Genomic DNA, 25,405 nt, shown 5'->3' on the forward strand with positions numbered 1-25,405 from the left:
AAAAATATGAACTCTAAATGCTCCAAAATCAGGAACTTTTTGAGACAAGGTCTTCCTGTATAGCTCAGGATAGCTTCACATTTTTAATTGTCCTGCCTCTGCTCCTGTCACTAGTCCCAACCAAAATCAGAAAGGTGTCAGCATTGAAAAATATTGTGAAATTTTTTAGTATTTTAGATTCTTGGAATGCATAAGAGGCACTCAGTTTGTGTCTACTTGCTGATTTGGGTGAAAGTGTTTGAGACCCGGTTGTGCTGAGCTCTGGACTCACTCACTATGGTGAAGAAAACAGTGACCCTACCTGGTAAGAAGGCACAGCCACAGATGAACATGGCTACTTTGGAATATCTTTGAGAGACGGGGAGATGCTAGAGGAGCCCTCAGGAGCAATACCTACCTCAAATGCAGGAAGGACCACTGTGCAGAGAGACTCCTAACAAAGAGGCCTAGAAAGGAACTAGCCAGCCAGGTAGGTAAGGGTTGGGCGGTGTTCCAGCTGGTGCAACAGTACTTTCAGAAAAAGAGGTGAGACCTCGGTGAGCAGGACACTGCATGAATAGTGCTTGTCACTGGGCTATGGTACTGGTCCTCTGCTGACATTTACCTGAAGTAGCCCTGTCTGTGTTTCCTTGAAATCACCTGCTTTTTATGGTAAGCACCCTGTATGCATAGCCTTGTCAGCACACTTGTGAAAACACAGTATTGGTTTGATTCTCGAATCAGACAGTTAATTCTTAAAGTTCGAAATGGCCCCATTCATTCATTATTATATCTACCACCGTGGGCTGGTGCTCATTACACTTGTTTGTTGAATGAATGATAGGCTTCCTTTGTAAAATGGATTATACCCTTCTTGCTTTTTTGAGCCAACTATCACTTTTCTTCCAGTTTATCATTACATCCAGCAGTTAATGTCCTGTGTGGCAGTTCAGAGATGCCCTTAGGGCCCTTTGAGGTGCTATGCTTGGAATCCTTTTTCAGCTTTTCATTGTCCTGTTCTTTTCCCTCCCTGCCTGACTAGTGTTTGATTGCGATCAATCTGCGTGGCTCTGAAATGTCCTCCCTAGCCTTATTTCCTTCTCCTAATCTGCAGTGGGCTAGAAACACGATTCCCAGTATGAGGGGATATACTAGAGTGACTGTGACTAAGGGTTGGTTACTCTGAGTTCTTAAAGAGCTTGTACAGGAAAAGTGTAGATAACCATTACACTCACCCAGAGGCTATGTTAGTCTAGATAACCCCCCCCCATATGTGTCCAGAGGCCAGGCTAATCCAGGTACCCCCTCAAATGTGCCCAGGCTAATATATATAATACCCTTCATGTGTCCAGAGGCCCATCTAATTTTTGCTGCTCAGAAATTTTCTTACTGTTCTTGATACCCAAGAAAAGGTCACGTAACACTCCAGGGCAAGCAATGTGGTCTGGTCTCCAGCTCTGAGCTCTGTCATCTTCATTTTGGCCAGAGATTTGAGGTGCTTCCACCCAGGCAAGCTTGTTAGGGTGCTGGCTACATACCTCAGGCTATCACATGGTATAGCTAGGTTCTACTGAATGTCTTACAGTGTTCTCTGAGAAAGAAAAGAAGAGAATGCAAGGAGCTAAGGCTGGTACCACAACATCCCCACTCTGCTTCTTTCTCTGTGCTTGATTCTTTCATTGGCACAAAGAGCAAGAACTCACCTGGTGCTGAGGTGAGCCTGACTACTAGGCTCCAGCAGACCTTCTACCTCAGCCTCCCACGTGTCTTACACAACCACTTAACTAGCCAAGTGAGCTGAGCTTTCATATTCTCTTCTTAAAAAGTGGAACTGGATTATGACTTTTGGACAGCCTTCTGGCTTTTAGAACTTTATTTATATAGTGTCTTTACTGTTATAGGAAGGGGCGCACTATCAGTTCATTCCAATGCACTCAGAAAGAATGGCTTAGGAATTACCTGCCTTGTGCTTCTATTTAGGCAAGGTCACATCCTTTTGTACCTCAAGAGGCTGAAAGAGCCTGCTCTTTACAGGGTTTAGTGCCAGGGCACAGGAGAGACATGACACAGGGAGGTAGATTCTGCCCCCAACAAACTGAGCTCAAGAGTGAACATTAGAGAAATTGGTTTCTGGGTTAGTTTCCAGTATGAGGGAAACAGAAATCTCTTCACAAAAGCAGGCTAGAATCTGCTCTGTGGGGCCTTTCCTCTCAGGGGATGCCTCAGAGGGGTAGAACCTTCTAGTTTATTAGCTGGTCTAAAAGTGTCCGGGCAACACCATAAACCAGGACCAGTCTGGTAAACAGATGTGTGTCTGTCCACCAACCCAGAGGGCTTGAAAAGTGTAACAATCTCATGCTTGTTTGTTTGCTTTCTTGCTTGCTTGCTTGTTAATGACCTGGGAGAGAGAAAAGAGGAGCCTGGGGGTTTGCAGGGTCATCCATCTTTACCTTTCAGAAAATGTTTTTAAAATTAAAAAAAAAAAAAAAAAAAAAAAAAAAAAATCAGATGGTGCTGGGCAGCACTTGAGGAGAGAGAGGTGGGAAGAGCAAGTTCTAGCATGGCCAGAGAAAGCTACACAAAAAAATCTGTCTCGGGAGAACAAAAATCAGATTGCAGGAGCTAGGAGGGAACTCAGCAATAGAACTCTAGTCTCTGGTGCACAAAGATGTGTTCAACAACAGGTTCAGTACTTGGTGCCACCAAAAAGCAAATTACAGATACAATAAATTCCAACTTTGTAGGGAATGCACACACACAGGCTCTATACTGCAGTCTCTGAAGAGCTAGACGGCAATGTTAATTGTGCCTTCTCAGGTTGCTGAGGTATTGGCTCCTTTTTCTTCTTTGTACTCTGCTGTAGTTTCAATTTTGGTTTGATTTTGTAAATCAGATTTTAAGCTTTAAGTCATGTACCAAATTGTAAACAGCTTCTGCACAGACAGCCTCTGGTCCTACCCCCACTCCCCTGGTCTACTTCCCACCTTCACCTCCTCCTCACCTACACTCCTCATCCTTTGAGTTGCCCAGTGTTCCATGAACCTTTTCTTCATGCTCAAGCTGAGCTCACCTGTCCCCTGGCTCTGTGTCATCCTAATGCACCCCAACATAGACTTTATCTGCACATACTAAACATCTGCATAGTATCTGCCCTATGTCAGTTTAGGTCAGAGACCACACTGATTCACTTCATGTCCCCAGAATGACTCCTACATGTCAGTCAGTGCTCATGAAACAAACCAGACTGTTTTACCTCCTCTTGCCCAGCCCAGATGGCCAGGCACACAATGTAGGTGCTACTTAATGTTTAGAATTACATAGATAAATTAAAATGTTAAAGAATCTAGGCAATTGAAACAAATGGACCACTGTGAGTTTCAGACCAGCCTAAGGTATATAGAGAAAAACCTGACCTCAAAACATAAAAAAGAAAGAAAGAAAGAAAGAAAAGTAAAAAAGAAAAGAAAAGAAAGTAGATGAGACTGGAAGTAGTGGCTCACACCTGGAATCTCAGCACATGAGAGGTAGATGCAGGAGGATCACTGCAAGTTAAAGACCAGCCATAGCTGGTCTTCTGTTCTAAAAGACCAAAGAAGCCCGGTGCAGTGGCACTGGCCCTTAATGCCAGTACTAAGAAGACAGGCATTTGGATCTGTGAGTTCAAGGCCAGCCTAGTCTACATGTTGAGACCCTGTCTCGGGGGAGGGGGGGAGGCCAAAAAGAGCTAAATGTGGTAGAACACACTTTAGTCCCTCCACTGAGAGGTAGAGGCAGGCCAATCTCTGCTAGTTCTGAACCAGCCTGCCCTTCACAGTGAGGCCCTGTCAAGACACACACACAAACTAAAGGGAGATGGGTGAGGAAAGTAGAAAGGGCAACACTGAGCATGCACAGACTACGTGTTACTAATGGAGGGTTGGGTTTTTTGTTCTTCAGTCCTAGTCACTCGAGAGGATGACTTCAACAACCGACTAAACCACCGTGCTAGCTTCAAAGGCTGCACAGCCCTGCACTACGCTGTCCTGGCCGATGACTACAGCATCGTCAAGGAGCTGCTAGATGGAGGTGAGAGCTGTGGTGGTGGCTGGCAGGAGAGTATGCCACACTTCTAGCGCTCTGTTACTTCCCTTTAGCTAAAAGAGTGATCTGTTTCCCAAGATCAAGTGTCAATGTGTGATTTGTCCTCTGGTGGTTGGTGTATGTTCTTGACCTGGGGGCAAGAGGGAACAGGGAGGGTATGTACTCTGTCTGCAGTAAGCTGGGAAGTTTTTAAATATTTTTTAAAAATTATTCAGTGAAGTAGATATGTACACCTCAATGAGCGCAGGTGTCCTTGGAGGTGAGAGGCGTCAGGTCTTTCTAGAGCTGGAGTTACAGAAGCAACATGGTTGTTGGGAACTGAACCTGAGTCTTCTGGCAGAACAGGAACCTTAATTGCTTAGCCATTTCTTCAGCCCCAGTGTGAGAGTTCTCTTGATTGATGGCTCTTCCCAAAAGTATTGTCTTTTTCTCCTGTGACCTCCAGAACAGGACCAGGAGAGCAAGGGAAGTCATGTGAAGCCCTGCTAACCCGTTACAGAGTTTTTCTCCTGTGTCTTGGACCTGGTGCAATGTCACTATGCCTCATCATTGCTCTGAGCCATGGTGTCCTGTTCACATCCATACTTGTACTCAAGGTAGCTGGGACACGAAGTTACCTTTGAGGACAGCCTGGACTTCAAAGTGAATTCCAGGGCAACCTGAGCTATATATCTGAAACCCTGTCTCCAAAAAAACCAAACCAAAACAAGACAGAACCAACAGTAACAAAGTGGAAGGCTTCTCATCCGACTGGCCCTCTGAGATTGCAAACCACACTGACTGACTCAGTATTCTTAGTCCCTGCATGGTTCTTGGCACATAGTAAATATTCTATAAATACTTGCTGAGTGATGAGTGTCCTCCCTTTCAGGAGTGTCAGTGTCTTTACAGAGATAATATGCACCAGACTTTGGCTGACCTGGTCCTATCCAAGTCTGGCACACAGTTGACTGCCAGGCACCTTCAGACAGCCATTTCTTTCTTAGTTCCCCTTATCCCCATCAGCTTCTAAAAGAGTAGAGCAGCATGTCAGACCCAGATCCCTGTGATAATAGCAGAAGAACACCTGTTTATTCGTTGGCTGCTGCTTCTTGAAGGCCAGGGACCCATTCTTGGGGCTGGAATCTAGGGTTCTCCTGGGTACAGTTCACATGGAATCTGAAAGAACTAGAAGGTTCTTTCCAGGGCCTCTGCATCACTCAAATGAGTGTCTTATCTCTCCAAGACTAGTGGTCATCCCACTCTTTGTCCAGGTAGTCCCACTTTGCTTCACAGTGACTGATGGGATCACCTTTTTAATAAGCTGTGATCACTTGTAACTTCTACTAACTGACTGTTTTGCCACCTAACCATTTTCAACATCAGCCTGTGAAGTTTGTTCTGTCCTACAGCCTTTGCCTTCCAGGCCAGGCATCCCAATTATCTTGCAGCATATGTGATGTCCTCAGGCTGGGACACTTCCCAGGAACCCAGTCTTATTACCTCCTGTCGGCCATAGGCACACTGGTTTCATAGCTGGACCTTGCCTGTACTCTCAACTCCCCTGTGGTTTGGTGACTGTACCTGGGTGACTGGTACTTTTAAAGTGAGGACTCAGGGCTCCCAGAAGCAAACACTTCAAAAACACCCCCGTAGACTGCTTTCAGCTCGGTCCTTTCTTTATAAGCTCTCTAGCAAGACATTTGGACCTTAGCTCAGCATGTACTGTGGGGTTGCTCTCTGCCTTAAAATGCCTTAAAATCAGTATGACTGGTCACTTCCTCCTAGTTCATAGTCCTGCTCCCACACCACCACCACCACCAAACAGAACAAGTTCACTTGACAAGAAGCCCTCCATGCCTCTCTTCCAGATCGAACACCTTTAAAATGAAGAAGCAAGGGCCTTAATGAGATTCCCTCCATCCCCTGGCCCCCAGGCCAAGGCTAGCCCTTTGAGCTGTTCCAGGGACATGCTTTCCTGTCCGGTGACTTGGAACGGATGCCCTAAGCCCCCACCTTTGTGTTTCTCCCACCTGCCTTTTTAGTAGTCATCCATTTATACCCCTGCCCTGGTTTCCCAGCCTCGAGGGCCAAAACCATCAGCCCACTTGTTTCTCCCTTCTAGACCTGAACAAGTTGCTGTCACTCATGGCCTGCAGGCCTGCCAACTTCTGACCTCTCTCCCCTTCTTGGCCTCCCTTAGTCTACTAGTGTATGTGACCAGCCAACCGAGAGGCAGGATCCTTGTCCTAGGGGCTGTTGTCAGTAACATTTCCAGAGTCTTTGACCTCTGCTGACCTTTTCCAAAGGGTCTGCCTTCCTGCCCATCAACTTTATCAGAGTGTTCTGGCCACCAGCTTTGCCGTAGCAACACCCAAGGCTGGCCTAGGCACAAAAACCTACGCACAAAGTCCACAGAGGTTTAGGTTCCTGGATCTGTGGGTTAGAGGTAGAGGGAGCAGTATCTCATGCTGTCTATTTGAGTTGTAAAGAGGCTCAGGCAACGTCAGGCTGATGACGTGGATACCCTCCAGCCTGTAGGAGGCAGCATGGAGTCATAGAACAGAGCACAGGCTTCAGAATCCACTAGCCACGGTTGGAGTCCCAGTCTCCCATAAGCTAACCAGGTTACCTTGGACAGGTTATCCTAGCTCTCTCAGTCTTGGTTGTTTTATGTGTCCCATGACACTTTCACAAGAATAAGTGGAGATTAATAAGAGATGTAAAACTCCCTGGTAGACATATGTTAAATGCTCTGTGACAAGTAGTTCCTTTTTTTCATTTTTACTAGGGTATATTCATTGCATATAATAGTAGGTTTTTATACTTTGGTCACAGTTCCCCCCACCCCACAGTGTCCCTCTCTCCCTCCTGCTGTCCTACCAGATCAGTCCCCAATGCCCCCCTCTCTTTCCTGCTGTCCTCTAGTTGATTCACACCCTGAGTCTCACTTCTCCCTTCACCACATGTATATATGTAAATGATTTATGTGCCTATATGAGGTCTCAGATCCAAACAGAGGGACAAACATTTCCTCATTAGCACTTAGATACAGAGATCACACTCCAATGATGACAGCTCTGACTCCATTTCTCTTAAACTCTTGGGGTAGACTGGGGATGTTGCCTCTGCCTTCAACATCCCCAGTCTACCTAGAGTGCTGTTGTATTTCCTTACTCCACACTACACGCACTCAGAGACCTCACTCCTTTGGGAAGCCTTTCCTACTTGTCATCCTATGAACCTGGACATTGTTGGCCCAGAGCTTACCACTGACTGCTCAGGGTCATTTTTTTCTATTTCAGGAAACCCCATAACTGTGAAAAGGTACAAGCTTTGGAGACAGACTTGGCTTTAAAATGTGTTTCTGTTACATCATTATGTTAAACTATTTGCTATCTGTGAGATCACGAGCCTCAAGACACCTTATGGATCAGGCACACTGTCTCTGACCCTGAGACTTTCATGCTGACAGATATGCAAACAGGCCATGGCAATGGGGTGGGTGCTCCCACGAGAAATTGAACAAAGGACCCTGTGGACATGAAAGAGAAAATGCCCTCTTGTCAATGATGGGCAAGGAGATGGCATAAGGTACAGAAAGACTGCTGGGTGAATGGATGATTTCCCCCCCCCCCCCACCTCCTTTCTAGGAAGAGTAATAGGAAGCCATTCTCTTGTAGGGGTTTGAATTAACTGGTAGTCCTGTAATATACTATAGGCAGTATGCTGACCATGTATGTTCATCCTTGGTGCTACTGCCTTTGTCTGTTGTTGGCTTAGAGCAGGAAGGCTCTGCTTTCATACTTGACTTTGCAAGTACAAGAAAAACGTGGGGGAGGACAGGTGAGCAAAATGACTAGAAAGAGAATGGGGTTGGGGGCACGGCTGCAGCTGTTAAGCTGCATCAACACTGTTCCTCTCAGGAATGTGCTCCCATGAACATCTCCGTCTGCCTAAAACATGCCTCTAATCATGATGGCTTTTTTGACTCAGTTCCTTCAGAGAAATAAGCTTTAAAACCCCAAGGCATCCATTGTATATAAGGAACTCACTTTTCTCTGAGGCATCTAAAATAGTACAAGGTAAATGCCACTCTAGGGAGAGGTGATAAAATCATTTTTTATCAGCCTGACACTTAGCTGTGCTTCCTGCCAGCCTCTAGCACCCACCTAGTGTTTCTAGTGCTGCCCCTCTGTTCCTGCCACTCTTTCTGCCATTTGTGTCCCACTGAGGCCTTCTCAGGCTGACAGGTTTCTTTCTACCAGCCAATCCCCAGTTCCTGGGCCACCTTGCTTCTATTGCATCTTTCCTGCCCCTGGGACTAGGGTACAGATTACTTGCTACACTAAGGTGGATGTACTCTGAGGGTGTATCTCTCCTTTCATCTCCTCTCCTTAGCTCCACATTGGCACACTACTGAGCACATGTTTGGAAGTACTAACAGATCTTCCTGACTCCTGGCGTCCTGCTACCTCCCATCTGAGCACCTCCGTATCCCTCCTTCCACTGCTGCTCCTGTTTCACCACTGGCACTCCTTACCTCCATAACACTTGGCCCTTCTGAAATCTAATCCCCCTCCTCGGGCCTCCCTCAGCCTTTCCTTCCTACTTTCAAAGTTCCTCTCTGACCCCTTCTCTGAGTGCCTGGCTGAATTGTCAGTGTTAACCTGCCAGCACCCACTGAGTTTCTAAATTCCTGTTGCCCGCCTGAGGCAAAGAGCCTGGCCAATGCTACCATCTTCCCTGCAGTAGCCTGTTGTTAGCCCATCATTAGGACCAAAACCTAGTGTTCTGTTTCTTGTTCCACTTCACTGTCTGTCCATCTGTCTACACTGGCAGATGTTGTGCCGTCAGCTTTCTTTGCCTGGGGCTCTCTGCCCTCTGTTGAAACTTCACACCCAGCAGCACAGATAAGGGTCAGGAGTTCTAGCTCTGGCACCCACAAATTGTCCTTTATGCAAACCCTTTCTCACTCTTACAAAATAGAGTAGCTACTGAAAAGATGTCAAGAACCTCTTCCAGCCCTGGTGTCCTGTGTAGCCTCTAAGCAAGTCTCTTCCATCATTTATCAAACATTTGCTGTAGTAGTCAAACTTTTATTGTTGTGACAGTACCCAGTATAAATATTAAAGGGAGAAGAGTCATTTTGCTCACAGTCTCAGAGGTGTTAGATTATCATGGTGGAGAAGGTGTGGCAGAGCAGCATGTAGGAAGGAGAAGAGAGCCGAGACTATGCTAGCTGGCGTTCTCTCCCCCACCCCTTTTATTCCTTCCAGGTCCCCAGCATATATGATGGATGGTATTACCCACATTCAGAACGGGTGTTGTATTGTCCATCTGTCCATCCATCCCTGCCCCCTCCCCTGCTTAGCTAATCCTCTTTGGAAACTCACACTCACCAGCACATCTCTGGATGCTTTAGCCCTTTACCAGGGGCCTTTTGGCCTAATCAAGGAGGCAGTAAAGATTAGCCATCATACGCTGAGCACCTCTCCTATCCCAGGCTCCAGCCCAGGCTCCAGGCCAATAAATGTGATGCAGGCCTGGGTGTTGCCCTTAGGGAACTCATATTTTATGAGAAACAGAGACATTTAATAGTGGCTCTGATGTGATAGTGGAGATCTAGAGATGGGGCTGTAAGATCGTGGAGAAAATATCTTAAGCTATGTGTTGTGAAACATCTGTCATCCCAGCACATAGGAGGTAGAGGCGGGAGGATCCAGAGTTTGAGGCCAGCTTGAGCCATATGAGACCCTGCCTCAAAAAAAAAAAAAAAAAAAAGAAAAGAAAAGAAAAAGAAAAAGTCTAGTGAGACACCTGTAATCACAGCCCTCGGAGGCCCGAGGCAATAGAATAGTTTGAGGCCAGCATGAGTTCAAAGCCAGTCTGAGATGAGAGCCTGTCACAAAACAGAACTTTTGGGGTCTTTAATAAGGTAAGGAAAGCTTGGTGCAGGAGATGGTATTTACACTGATAAAATGTTGATCTGCTTCTGAAATAGATGAATAAATTGTGGAATTCTTATAACAGTGGGAATGAATGAACTTGTATTCTGTCAACATGCATGGGTCACATGCATTAGAAGTGTGCCTCTGCTTAGAGTTCAGAATAGGTAAAACTAGTCAGTGGTGTAAGAAGTTAAGAGTAGTGAGTGGCTAATCTCCAGGACACTGGGAGTAACTGGAAGAAAACGCACAGGACTTCCACTATGCTCTACTGTGCAGTTACACAGTGTCCTGTGATGGTTTATATATGCTTAGGCTAGGGAGTGGCACCATTAGGAGGTGTGGCCTTGTTGGAGTAGGTGTGTCACTGTGGGCATGGGCTTAATACCCTATCCCTAGCTGCCTGGAGAGGAGTCTTCTCTTAGAGGCCTGCAGATGAAGATGTAGAACTCTGAGCTCCTTATGCTCCATGCCTGCCTAGATGTTGCCATGCTCCCGCCTTGATGATAATAGACTGCACCCCTAAACCTGTAAGCCAGCCACAGTTAAATGATGTCCTTTTATGAGTTACCTTAGTCGTGGTGTCTGTTCACAGCAGTAAAACCTTAAGGCAGGTCCCTACCTTGAAATTGTATTCAACTGCATCCTCCTGAGCTTCTGCGTTTTTTTTTCTGAGTCCTGTGTGTGGTACCAGACCTCTCTCCATGTACATGATTATAAATCTCACACCATGGTGCTAAGCCACATGCACTGAACTTCATGAGTAAAATCACTTTCTTATTCTAGACCAAGACAGCTTCTTAGACTTTTCACCCCACAGATCTCTAAGCCCATTCCTTACCTACTCCCAAGCTGTTCTCATATTTCACAAAGAAGATGCACTGTAGTTAGAAGGGAACTTCCTCATTCTGCCACTGTTTCCACCTGTCTGCCTGCACTGTGCCCTTCCCAGAATGACACCTTCCTTCCTCCAACAATGGAAAGGAGTTCCTAAGACCAGCCTTGGGGCTCTGGTTCCCTTTTCTTCTCACTTTCTCAGGAACTCTGCTCCCCCACCCCACCCCCACTCCAGCCTGTCTTTCCTGCATTACCTTCTCTACTTTCTCCTTTGAAAATGTACCTTCACCTCTTGCATTTAGAAACAACAGCAACAAACAGCCCAGTAGCTGCCTCTAGAACTTTCTTGCATGTCTTAATGACTAAAATTCCAAAGAAACTATTAGCACCTCTCACTCTGCCTCAGCTTCTCTTGTTTGCTGAACCTTAACTGTTACCCTCAGTGGGACCAGCATCACCTTGAGAGTCAGAACTTAAAACCTAAATCATCCTTGAATTATTTTCTCTTACATTCCATGGATGTACCTCTCCTGGACTGCCCTCAGAAGAGTGCTTGCTCAGTTACTCCTGGTCCTCTCAAGCCTTTCACCAATAACAATCAATGATCTTCATAAAATATGCCACACTCCGGCTGGTGGTGGTGGAGATAGAGGCAGGTGGATTTGAGTTTGAGACCAACCTGGTTACAGAGCAAATTCTGGGACAGCCAGGGCTGTTACACAGAAACCATGTCTCAAATAATGAAAAAAGGAACAAATAAACAAACAAACAAACAAACAAACAAAAAAAGCTTCCTAATTAAAGCCTTTGACCTCAGTATTGAAGCAACAACAAAGGCCAGACTCCTTACCAGAGCCCTAAAGCCTTAGCACCCAGACTGTGCAGTATCACAGGGATGCTTTCCCCCTTGTCAGTCTTCTTCAGAAACACTGGCCTTGGTTGTCTCTCAGAAAAACTGTGATTCTACTCATCTCTCTGAAGATGGCCACCCCATCATTTAGGTCTTAACTCAAATGTCTCTTCTAGGGCCCTCCCTCGCCACCCTAGTAAAAATTGTTCCAATGCCACTGTCTTACTGCTCCTAGAAAGAGAATCCATAGTGAGCATATGGAAGGTGACTTATAAAATACTGACTGACATAGTAGCCTAGTGGCCTGTCAACATGGCTAACTGAGCAGGTGGGTTTAAACAGGAAGATTGGAAGTGGTCATTCTCTTGGGGTTAGCTAAGGCTGCACATTGTCTGTGGAAGGTAGTGCAGCTGAAAAGCCCCATGGGCTGCACTGATGTAAGTCCAAGAAAAGGAGCTATGGAAGGGACTCAAGAAGCAGGAGGGAGAAGAAGGAGGCTCTTGCACTAAGGCAGTGCATCTCTCACTATCTATGAAAGATTGGTCTCTGTTTAAATATCCAATTTACCACAGACCAATATCTTCTATACTAGATTTTAGCCAAAATTTGGCTAAGAAAGAATAATACTTAAGTACAATCAAAATGAATTATTAGAAAAGGGGATGTTTTCAAAAGAAATGTATTAACATGCCCAAATTTGTTACTAGTTTCCATAGACATAAAATGACTCTGCAAGTCACTGTGAACGTGCCTCATAGAGGGCAGGTAGCGAAGCTCACTGACTGGCACTAGTTCAAGAGCTCCACATTAAGCGTCACTGCTGTACTGGTCCCCTGGGCAGACAGGGGAGACAGATGAGCAGAAGATAAGATAGCCTCTGCCCTCAAGTGCACAGTTCAGGACACACACACACAGTCATAATGCATGGCAGTGGTCAAAGGCTGCAGGCATCAGGAACTGTGACCCACCCCTACCCTGCCACTCTCATTTTTGTAATCACAGCACCCCTCTGGCATCACTTTTTCATCTATACAATGAATAGACCATGTCGATCACAAGCTTCCTTTTTGCTTTATGCTAGCAGCTAGCTGTCTGAGGGAAGTACCGAGAAGAGATTGCTAACTGGCACAAGGCTTGCATGAAAGTGTGGTGAAGTAGATTATGGTGATGGTTGTTTGGTACTGTCTGTATGCTAAAGAGCATTAAGTTGTGTACTTTGGATAAATTTATGGCATCTAAATTATATTTGAGTAAAGGTGTTGAAAAAGAAAAGAAAATATTTCATGCCAATCCAGACAAAAATACTATCTTGACTGGGTGACTGGTTGCTTGGATGCAAGTCAGAAAGCCAAGAGAGCTGGAGTCAGATGAAATGAGCTGTCAGTGGTATAAGTCAGTGTCCTTTTGTCAAGAGTGCTGCTGAGAGGCCAGAGAGATGGCTCACTGCCTAAGAACACTTGCTGCTCATAGAGAACTGAGTTCCTGGCCACACACATCTGGACTACCCACAACTACCTATGACTCCAGCTCCAGAGCACCCAACATCCTCTTCTGACCTCTGCAGTCACCTAGAAATATGTGACACACACACATATACACACACATTTTTTTTTAAAGAATGGTAGTAAAAATTTATCTATAAACATTCTCTTAACTCTTAATGATATTTTGATTCATTTCATCATATTTTTTATTTAATTTTATTTTATTTCTATTAGTGTGAGGTTATCAAATTCTCTGGAACTGAAGTTACAGACAGTTGAGAGCTGTCATATGGGTGCTGGGAGTAGAACCCACAGATCCGGGAAGAGCCATCTCTCCAGCCCCTCATCTTATTATCTTAATGAGTATTTATTGCATACCCTATCCCTTGAAAAACTTAAAAGTATCTCAGAGTAGAAACATCAGACAAATAACTGCTAAGTTATTAGCTAATAATATAAGTACTATTTCAGAAGAGAAGAAGGTACTATGAGAGGCTAATGGAAACCTAGTCTAGTCCAGGGGAACTGAGGGAAGTCTTCTGAGCATATCCATTCTGCCAGCATCTGAAATGTAGATACTAGCCATCATCTAGCTTAAGACAGCCTGTGGAGGGAGATGGTTGTTAGTCACCCTCAGGTGCCTGCAATCTTGGACCCAGTGATGCTGAGAAGTAGGAATGTTCTGTGGCAGTGGTTCTCAACTTTCCTAATGCTACAACTCTTTAATACAATTCCTAATACTGTGATAACCCCTCCCCCAACCATAAAATTATTTTGTTGCTGCTTTATAAGTTTAATTTTGCTGCTGTTATGAGTCATAATTTAAATATCTTATGCAGGATATCTGATATGTGACCCCAAGGGGGGTTGAGAACCACTGTTCTGTGGTATTGTCATTACAACCCACACCTTAGATCAGGCGTGATATAGACCCACCATGATGCAGAGATCTGTGCTCAACACTCAACCAGCTCAGAATGAAGTTCCCCTTGCTCGTCCCCAGGATGAGGTACTTCTGTACCCCCATGCCTGTATAGTCAGTGAGTGGCTGAGGAAAGACGAGAGCCCAGTCACTATGCTTTCCAGAGCCACCTGCCATCCAGGCACACGGATTTCATCAAGGCTTTAATGGGCTCCAAGCAGTCCTCAGATGAGCCTGGCTGGCCTCCAGCATGAGCTCATCACCACCAACAGCAGCAGCCTGGATGCCCAGGCTCCCTTGGGTGAAGGAGAGGTCAGCATTGGCCAGGCAGGTCATTCTGTGTTCCACCTAACTATACCTGGAAACAGCTGAATAGGGCTCAACTCCCAAGGCCAGCCCTCCTTTGTCAATTTATTCATACTCCTCTAAGGCATGCATCTTAGACTGGAAAAGAGACACTGCTTTAGGAAAGGAGGGTATCAAACTGAAGGTCGGGGTCTACAGAATACCAACAAAAGGTCAGACTGGAGATGAGCCAGAACCAAGATTCCCTCCCCTAAAAGGAGTTTGGTTCTAGCCTTCCTGTGCTCTTTTCTCTAGAGAGAAGCCTAACTTTATCTTGGGAAGGACACAGCATGGATGTTCTCTGTAGGTTTGAACCATACACTCCTTTTTGAATTGCATGTTGAAATGAATTCTTTTTATTATTATAACAGAAGGGAGCGTGCTGTTAAGAAACCCTTCAGCGACCCCCACCCCCCTTTGAACTAATGGATCCCTGAGTGGTAGGAAATGCTGACTGGACGTTGGGGCCTGACACTTGCATCATTCTGACACTGACCCTATCTGACCTGAGTCCTTCCCTGTCAGCTTACCCACCCTAAAATAAGTTAGCCTGTGATACCCTAAGTTAGCCTGTGATACCCAGACTTTCCATTATGATGTTTTATGACAGTTGAATGAACAGTTGCCTTGTGATTTACCCAGGAGCACCCAAATCTAAGTTTTCATGTGTATTCAGCAACTACTAACTCCTTTTCTGCAACTGATCATCACCGTCTCCTCTCTAGGCTTCTCTGTGTGCTCTTAAAGCATCCTGTCTAATTTTCTTACTGTCCTTCTTCAGGACTGAAATATTCCCACTGAACCACATTCTCAGAAGACAGAGTAAGGACCTGAGTGCTTATCTTCCCAGCATCCCACACTGCTCTTAGCACATGACAATAAGTGCTTGTTGACTAAGTTAATTTCTAAGTGGACACAGGCAATATAGGGAATAAAAGATGAGATATAGGCTCTTCTCTTGTCTTCCTTCCTGGTAACTGGTCACAGGGAGGTAGAAGACCCACACTAGCCTTATAGCAGGCATTAAGGATTACATGGAACTGCAGGCCCAGGCCCAGGCCCCACAGAATTCAAGCAGGCGAAGTAAAAGAACAAAGCTACTCTGTGAAGTGGAAACAAAATGAGCCCTGAACCTGCATGCTATACAGAGATTATAGGAAAATGGCCACCCACTGGACTATTAAGGAGACTTGAGTGAAGAAGGCCTTTAAGATGAAACAAATGGAATATATTTGTAATCAGAGTAACTTTAAGTTATCAGGGTATGTGTGTGTGTGTGTGTGTGTGTGTGTGTGTGTGTGTGTGTGTGTGTGTAACCATGATCATTTTTATTTTTAAAAAGAAACAATATAAAGTTTAATGCAGTGCTTTAGGAGAGGGGCATATCAATGGGAGATATACAGCGAAGAGGGGTGGGTCCCTGCCCTCTTTATGGCTTCTGTTAGTAGTTAGTACAGTGGGTGGTGAGGGGTGGGGTGGGGGGAAGGGACAAGAATGTGTTACCATGCAGTTTAGGGGATAAGTCTGCAATGTGTCTCACCGGGGTAAACCATGAAGCTTTCAGAGAACACTTCACTTTGGAAACGATAGTAAAAAACCTTTTCTCACCGTGCCCAGTTCCTAGAGGCCTTTGCTCCACACTTTGTAGCACCAGCCATCCTCAAAGTAAGCAGTGACCAGTCAAGTCTTTCCTGCTTCATCACCCTGACATTCTTTCTACTTCCTGATCCCTTTATAAAGACTGTGTGGTTATATTGGGCCAACCTGAAAACCCAAAGAATCTCAGTCAACTGATAAGCAACCTTGTGTCTTCCGCCTTCATGTCCGTTGTGTCCAGGGCATATTCACAGGCTTCCAAGTCTTGGGAACATCTTTGTGGGCATACTCTGCCTAGAATACACTCAGAGCTATTTGATGTATGCCTTTATATTCTTGTTTTTGAACAGTTACTATTGGCACATAGCAGTAAGACTTCAGTAAGAAAGTCTTAACTCCCATCCCAATTCTGACCACAATTTTGTCCGTTCTCTGTGATTTTTTTTAACCTCCTTCCAATTAATCATCAGAGACACTTTCAATCCCAACCAAATACCTGGTTTATCAGACTTTCCCGTTTGAACCTGACATTCCCTTGGCAATCAGTCTTAATGAAACACTTCAAGGTAGATGTTTTCCATATTTTTTTATCCCCAACACTCACCCACAGTGACCAGTTGGCATGTGGTAGTCTGTGGTACGAAAAATCCCTTCCCCACATCTATCTATATATTGTCAGAGTGTACTCACAGATGCACACTATTTCAATGCTTGCACTTTATTACCATCCTTAATTATATTAGTGCTAAAATTGTCTCTGATTTCACCATGGTGTAGTATTATTCTATTTCTTTCTTGCTTACTTTTCTCCCCACCCCAACCCCTAGGGGGCAGGGCTTAGAGAAAGGTTTGGGGATTTTGTTTTGTTTTTGTTTTTCATGACAGGGTTTCTCTTTGTAGCCCTGGCTATCCTGGAACTCCGTCTGTAGACCAGGCTGGACTCAGACTCAGAGATCCACCTGCCTCTGCGTCCTGAGCACTGGGACTAATGTGTGCGCCACTGTGTTTCCTTTCATTCCTTTAGCATTTTCTTACTTCTGGAATAGTTGAGGCTCACTGTGTGCCTGCCTTGTTTCTACCTTGGATTCTAGAAGTGCTAGCTAGCACTTTTTAGTGAACACTTAGAGACCGAAATCCACTACTGGGTTTCTTTTCTTCTTCCTTGTGCAGTTTTTATGGGTTTACTTTAAAAAAATTAAAATATACCTGCAAGCTGTCTCTTCCTTCACTGTGGCATAGCCTGGTGTTGGGATCAGTGACACTAAATGGCCAGCTGTACTCCTCTTTCTACTATGGTGCTGCAGTTTTAGGATCAGCACATAAGTGCCCAGCAGCAGCACATCCAGCTCTTTGACATCGTGGACCAGTGTCTTAGTTAGCGTTCTAGTGTTACAGCAGATACTGTGCCCACAGCATTTTATAAGAGAAAATGCTGAATTTTGAGCTCATAGTTGCAGGTTAGAATCCATGACCACTGTGGTAGGGAGTGTAGAATACAGGCGTAGCCCTCTGGAGCAGTACCCGAGAGCTCACATCTCCACCTGCAAACATAAAATAGGAAGCTCACTGGGAACGGCTTGGGCTTGGTGAAACGCAGAGCACATCCACAGTAATACATCCAAGCCAGTGCCAAATAGAGTTTTGGGGGTTTGGGGGTGGGGTTGTTTGTTTGTTGTTTTTTGTTGTTTTGTTTTGTTTTGTTTTGATGATCTTGTTCTGCACCAGAGGACAGCCATGACTTCAGAGTAAATGGCAGCTGCCTTACAGGCAGCAAGGAGGCCTGGGTACACTTTCTATACTTCTGTTGACAGCCAACATTTTCAAGTTCCCGTTGTGTAGAGGAGGGTGTGGGTGTGGGTGTGGGTGTGATCCTGGGAAACGTTTCATATAGAACTTCCTTCCTCTTTATAGCTGCACAGTATACTATTCCAGACCTACACATGTACAGGAAGGTTCTTGAATATTTTATAATCATAAACAATATATATGACCTGTTGTACATTTTGTTATTACTGCCTGTGTGTCTATTGTAATATCCTGTAGGTAGCAGGCTTAGGTAGGAGGGCATATGCACAGGTCCTTTGGTTATGTACTGGATGCTTTTCTTCCACAGAACTTGTACTGCCTCACACTCCCATTATCCTACATAAGAGTGTCTGTACTTCCAGCCCGTGGAAGACTGGATTGTCAAACTCTGGGAATTTTGTCAGTCATAGTAGAAGGGAAATAGTATCTATGTTACTTACTTAGAGTTTTAGTGTAGTTTTCTTATCACAAATGGATTTGAACATCATTTCATATATTTAAGAACCTTTTTGATCTTCTTTTGGGAGTAGTTATCTATTCATAGCTTGGCCATTTCTTACCATGCTGTACCAGTTGGCCTGGTACTCACTGTATAACCCAGATTAGTTTCAAACTCATAGTAATTCACCTGCCTCAGCCTTCTGAGTTCTGGGATCATAGATAGACACCAAAATACCCTGCTGTCTTTTAAATTTTTTTAATTAATTAATTAATTAATTTTAAGTTATTCACTTTGCATCCTGCTCACTGTTCCCCTCCCGGTCCCTCCCTCTACAATCCTTCTCCATACCCCTCCCCTTCTAGCGTCCCCCCATCCAATCCTCTGAGTGGATGAGGACTCCCCTGAGTATCCCCCAACCCTGGCACTTAAAGTCTGTGGGAGCCTAGGCTCTTCCTCTTCCACTGAGGCCAGACAAGGCAGCCCAGCTAGAAGAGCATATCCCACATACAGGAAACAGCTTTTGGGATAACCTACATTCCAGTTGTTCAGGATGCACAAGAAGACAGAGCTGCACATCTCTTATATATGTACTGGGATGCTTGGGTCCAGCCATGTTTTTTCTTTGGTTGGCGGTTCAGTCTCTGAGAGCCTCAAGGGTCCAGGCTAGTTGACTCTGTTGGTCTTTTTGTGGAGCTCCTAACAACCCCTTCATGCCCTGCAATCCTTCCCCCAGTTATTCCATAAGTGTCTCCAAGCTTCATCCACTGTTTGACTGTGGGTGTCTGCATGTCTGAGTCAGCTGCTGGGTGGAGCCTCTTAGAGAACAGCATGCTCTTGTCTGCAAGCATAACAGTATCATTAATAGTATCAGGGATTGGTGCTTGCCCATGGAATGGATCTTAAGATGGGCTGGTTATTGGTTAGCCATTCCCTCATCTCTGCTGCATCCCCCATACATTTTTTTGTAGACAGGATAAATTTTGAGTTGAAAGTTTTGTGAGTAGATTGGTGTCTCTATCACTCCACTGGGGTTCCTGTCTGGCTACAGAAAGTGGCTCTTCAGGTTCCATATCTCCAATGTAGTGAGTCACAGCTAAGGTCACCCCCATTGATTCTTGGGCACCTCCTTTATCCTAGGTCTCTGTCTCATTCTAGAAATGCCCCCACCTCCCCACCCCTGTCAGATGCAGATTTCCATTCATTCTCCTGGCCATTATTTGTCTGTGTGAGCATTTGCTGTATGTGCTTAGCTGCCGGGGAAGCTAGAGGAAGGTGTCATTTTTAATTTGTCCTTTACTCAATGCCACATATCTGGTTGATCCTGCAGTCTCAGTTGTAAGGCAGACTTGGTAAAGTCCTCAGAACTCATTAGAGAAAAGCACTTTTGAGAAAAATAATCTAGCCCAGGCAAGGAGTTCCATCAAAATGGTCCTGCTGGTGTCTGTGCCTGTTCTCCACCCTCCTGTCTCATCCTTTCCCCCTGTGCTCCTGGGTTTACTTATGAAATAGTCAACTGACAACTGCTGGGGATAAAGGAAGGGAGCAAAAACTCAAAAAGTTGTTGGCAGAGCCTCTGCATTGGGAAAATGCAGCAGATTTATGAGGAAGATGAGTAATTTCTTCAGTCTTGATGGGAGGCTTAGAACATTTGATACTGTACTAAATACACCTCTCCCAAATTTGTGACTCTCTTCCTACTGATAAGTAGTTAAGAAAATCCCCCAAAGATATTCCTGCATTTGTTTGCAAAGTCAACCATGAATAAGGGCCCCTGTCTTCCTAAAGTGCAGAACAGAAATCTGTGAGTGTGCCTTAATCTAGAGGCTCACTCACTGCTTTTTTGGTTTTTGTTTTGTTTTGGGGGGGGATGTGGGGGGGTGGGGGGGAGGTGTTTGTTTGAGACGATGTATTGTTGTCAAACCCAGGTAGGTTCAAGCTTAGAACAAACAGTTCTGCCTCAGTGTTCCCAGTGCTAAGATGATGGCCATGAGCCTCCACAACCAGCTTCAGCCCTTGCCCTAACTGCTGATACTTGTCAAAGCAGAAGTCTAGACTGAACTTTGTGGGTCAGACTTCAGTGGAAGCCTACTCTTGATAAGTTGTCTTTGCTGCTATGGACATTCAACTGGGATTGGTCAACAGACGCTTAAACATCTGGTCAGCTCTGCCCTTTGGGGTGGAGCACTGTTTTATAGACAACCCATCAAGATTGATTGGCCTTCTAACTGAATTAGCCAGATGTATGGGCATTGTGTGTCCTTTCCTCAGCCTCCTCCAATGTTGTTAGATGGAAGCAGACATGTGATTAGCGTGTTTGAAGATGCTATGGTTTTAGTTCATGAACAAAAGCTGCTGCCTCCTGCAGACTATGGCTCTGCCCCAGACGTCAGCAGTATAATTACAACTGCTGAATTTAGCCTAGACCTGAGCTTGGCTTCATCAGTCTCAGCTGTCCTTAGCAAGAGGGGGAGGGGAGGGGAAAAGAGGAGATTCAAGGCTCTTGTGTAGTCTGCTCTAAGCTCTGCTGTATCCAGAGCATGCTGACACCTTAGAGGAAGTATGCTGGGTTGTGGGGAGGAGGAGGAATGGGGCTAGTCTGAAACCCACAACTTCAGAAAACTTGCCCAAAATAAAAGAATGAGCTGGGCTTCTGGCCCCTAGTGCCATTACATGCCAGTCAAAGCATTATCTGCATGTGCAAAGCCTCCCAGGTTTGCAGTGAGCTAGAGTCTGACTTTTCCTTGGCTGAGTCCATATGTGCTGTGTGTTTGGTGCTCATTTCTTTGGTTATGCACCTCCTTTCCTGACCACTCTGGCCTGTATATTTTCTTCAGAACAAGCCAGGCATTTCCATGTTGCCAGTAGCTCTGCTGGCATTAGTATTCTGTAAACAACTGGTGTGTTGTGTCCACACCTGCCCTCCTATTGTCCTCCACACTCTATGCTTGGATGGCATCGTCACCATCCACCAGCTTCAACAAGAAGGCACTATAGTAAGTCTAATGCCTTCTGCTTCAGTGTTGAACAAGCCCTGTCTGTCTGAGGATTTCCTTTCAGGGCCATCTCTCCACTGTCACCCCTTACCCTAGTTCAGACTTTATAACAAGAGCACTATGGCAGCCGTATTGTTTGTGTATCTTCTTTATGATCTCCTTCAACCCAGCCTCTGCCCTGCACAGCTGTGGGCTCCCATGCTCTAAAACCTTCAGGGCAACGCAGATTCGTCACCCAGCATCCTTGTACTCTACAACCCACCATGAGTGGATGCCATCCTGTCTCTAAGAAAAGATGCAGGGCTGGTGGTTTGCTTTGAGACTGGAGCTGGTACCTGTGGGGCCTTGGAACCAATTGTGTTCTAGCAGTCTTCCATTTTCAAGCTTCCTCAGTCATTTTTCCTTACTTCTCCTGCTATCCAAGATCTGCTTTTCCTTCAAGAGGCAGCTCCTTATATTGTCTCTCAGGTTTTTCCTGGTGTGCTTACATGAAGAAACTCACTTCTCACACTCTGCAAGCTTAAAATGTTAATAGCTTTTAGTGGCACAGTGGTGGTGCATACCTTTAACTTCAGTCCTAGCATTCTGGAGGCAGAGGCAGGAAGATCTCTGAGTTTGAAGCCTTATACTGTTACGTGACAGTGAAATATGTAGATCAGACCTTGAGTCTGGTCTAAGAATGAATTCAAGGACAGCCAGAGTTACACAGAGAAACCCTGTCTTCCCCCGACCCCCGCAAAGTTACTGGTTTTAAAGATTACAGTTAAAGCTTTGAAAACCAAATCCCCATACACCTCCTCCTTGCACCCCTTCTCTTGGCTCCTCATATTCTGCTGCCACTGATAGCCCAGGCCAGGTTACTAATGAAGGAAGACAGCCCTGTCCCCCTTCTGTCTGCTGTAAAAGTAAGATAGCCAGCCCCTACTCACCCCCAAATCCACACATATTCACAGGTGGCACTTGGTGTAGGATGGACTGTTTAGTAATGGTAATTAGAGGAAACATAGCAGTAGCTGTCATTCATTGAAATCTTACTACATGCCAGGGCTTTCATCTCTTGTAACTAACTCTAAAAAGTTGAGACTTATCATCTACATTTCCCATATGTTTAAGAAGGGCACCAGACTGTTCAGGAGCTTGCACAAGGTTCATCCTTGTAGGTGGCAGGATCATTGTATTATAAGTTCTCATGAGTCAAATTCCACAGTCAACAGCCTCCAAATTTCTACAGGGTAAAGTGGGTAGCAGAATGTTGGTTGGCTGATGGGTTGGTTAAATGGATCAGTGTTCCTCCCATTGAACTTGCCTTCAGGGTTAAGAGGAACTTGGCTGAGTGTCTGTAGCTTATGCCAAGAAGTATGGATTTTGTCTCATCTCCTAATGCCCAGCTGTACACAGACATGTTCCCTCCTACTCAGTAACAAACTGCCTGGAACTCTTTCCTGGCTCATATTTACAAGAGAATGTGATAAATTCCGTATTGATCCCTCCTGTTCCACTGTAAATTTTGCAAAAGATGATTAAATAGAGCAATAGAGTCTGCAGGCATTGTGGCTCAATATGTTGTGGACTGGTATATCGACCTCCTCCATCCAAAGGCAGCCTGCGCCTATCCCTGCTGCCCCAGACCAGTAATTAAAATCCTGTGAGACTGGGATTTAAAATCCAATCATATCCCTGAATCAAGCCTTCTAGCCTCCCCATGTGACGAGTGCAATAAGGTAACGCGTTGCAGGAGCATGTTTATGTCTGTGCTGAAGCAGTCCCCATAGGGTGTGTAAGAAATGGAGAGGTGGGGAGCGCTGCTGGCTAAATCACTTCACCCTGACACCATGGCAACTTGTAAGGCAAGCTGCAGGTACATAAACAAGTCCCAGCCAAAGACCACAACTCAAGCTCTAAGAATAAAAAACATCAAGCACAAAATTCACAAATATGGTTTCACGTGTATGCTTCTATCCCCACAGTCAGTGTGGTTAGTTTTGGTGAGTGATTTGGTCCTGATTAAGCTACTGGGAGAATTTGGCGGCCAGATGTGTGTGAATTTCCACCAGAACTCTTTGACGTAATCTGAAGTGAAGCTGACTTTCTTGTACTAAGTCCTCCAATCAAGGCACAGTCTACTGTTGGAGATAGGTGTGCCCACTCTCCGCCCTGCAGGGTCAGGAGCTTCCTAGAGCAGAGACATCATCTTACTCACCTGTGTCACTGTGTATCCCTCATCCTACCTAGCACAGTGACAGAAGTATAAAGGACTCTCAGAAAGTGCCTTAGAGTGAATGAGTAAATAGTTAACATTGAAAAATAGGCCCTGGCTGGAGAAGTGGTCAGTACTTGCTGCTCTTGCAGCGAGGACAGGTTTTGAATTCCAACACCCATATGGCGGCTCACAACCATCAGTAACTCCATTTCCAAGGGATCTGACATCCTCTTCTGGCCTACATAGGCACCAGAAAAACATGGCATACATACAAATGAAATATCCATTTACATAAAATAAAAAATCTAAACAAAATAGTAAACTATGACATATCAGTGTACACTTAGCAAGCAGCTGTCCACTCAGTGCATGAGCACTTCTGGTACTGTGGAATTTGGCTAGGCCATATCCGACCTTCATACTTTCTGATGCTTAGCAGGTCAGCCATGGAATGCATCCAAGTCTGATTATTAACTGTTGAGGCCCACATTCTGCCTCAACACTTTTGCCTCAACACTTTTGGGGCTAAGTGCTCTGGTCAAGAGAGAGTGTGGCTCTTGGGGCAAGAGACGCGAAGAATGGAGACAAGACAGGGTGTGATTCAGTCTCTCTTCTATTTTCTCATGTCTCCCCTTTGAAGGGAATTCTGAGGTATTTATATACACAAGCAGGAGAACACAGGTGAAAACACTTTACCACGTGCACCATACAGCTGAGGTCACTAAACAGCAAAACAAGCTATGTGGGATAAACAATATATTTATCAGAGTGTGCTTCAGCTGTTACAGGCTTTTGACAACCAAGTCTTTCATCAGGGTATATGGTTCCAGATGGCTACAAAGTTGATCTAGCCGATTTCTACTAAAGTTGGCTCCCAACAATTAACCTCCCATATCCACACTATAGCAGGCATAGGCTCTGAACTTTTTTGCCTTCAGATCAAACTACCAACCAGTTCCTTGAGCCATTTTTCTCCCATGGCTTCTAAAGCCTTTTCTACACCAGTTGTATTTCCCAGAACAGTCTCTCTATTTTGTCTCTCTTCCAAAACCTATGACTCCTTATTTATACTTCACCTCTTTAGTGTCAGTCTTCTGTCGGAAGTATTTGGTACCCTTCCCACCCTAATTACATCTGCAGATTTAGTGAGTAGCCCAGCCCTGTGATGTCCATATCAGAAATAAACATGCTGAACACGACTAAACCTGCTTCCTGTCACTGGAGACTTTTCTGGTCTCTTACCCCCCCCCCCCCCCCCATTCTGGGTGCCTATTAGTCCCTGAGTGACATTCCATATGTTACTGGCATCTAGCCCACACTCTACACTCCATTGTGACCACAAGCTTTTCCAGAGACATCCCATCAAATGTCTGATGAAGTCACCCGTTGCCCTAACTACCTGACTGAGCTCACAGGTAATCCTGATATAGATGGGACCCATTGATGCCCAGCTGTCACCACCTCTTTCTAGAGGTTCACAAAGCTCTCTGCTGATAAGTTTGCTTCTAGAAATGAGGCAGCCTGTGGAAAGTTTATGATCAGATGATTGCTTTTATCACTCAGAAAAGGAAATGACTAAAAGACTATTTATTTTGCTACATTTATTTATTTGCAGTGTGTATATATGCACATATGCACACATAAATGCACGTGCCACAGCATACTTATGGAGGACAGAGGGCAACTTGTGGGAATTAGTTCTCTCCTTCATCATATGAGTCCCTGGGCTCAAACGCTGGTAACCAGGCTTGGTGGCAGGTTCCTTTACCTGCTGAGCCCAAGGACTCAGTTTGTCTTCTGCTCCTCTCAGCTAGGACTGTGGTTTCTCTTCTTCCCAGACCAGTGGTGCATAAGGGGAGGGGGCCAGTCTGTCTCCCCATCCCTCTGTCCAACATCATCAGTTTCTCTCTCATCTGTTTCTCTTCTGCTGCTTCCACTGTGTGC

At 45.2% G+C, this 25,405-nt stretch overlaps 1 protein-coding gene across 1 annotated transcript in view; it reads left to right on the top strand.

Annotated features, from left to right (window-relative positions):
* Window positions 1-25,405, top strand: part of Clpb (ClpB family mitochondrial disaggregase) — a 124,932-nt gene that overhangs the window by 55,763 nt on the left and 43,764 nt on the right. Inside the window, exon 5 of the mRNA XM_034499463.2 lies at window positions 3,916-4,044. Coding sequence (XP_034355354.1) covers window positions 3,916-4,044 — 129 coding nt within the window. The remainder of the gene's footprint in view (window positions 1-3,915; window positions 4,045-25,405) is intronic.

Source organism: Arvicanthis niloticus, chromosome 1, assembly GCF_011762505.2.
Source record: "Arvicanthis niloticus isolate mArvNil1 chromosome 1, mArvNil1.pat.X, whole genome shotgun sequence".
Taxonomy (NCBI): domain Eukaryota; kingdom Metazoa; phylum Chordata; class Mammalia; order Rodentia; family Muridae; genus Arvicanthis; species Arvicanthis niloticus.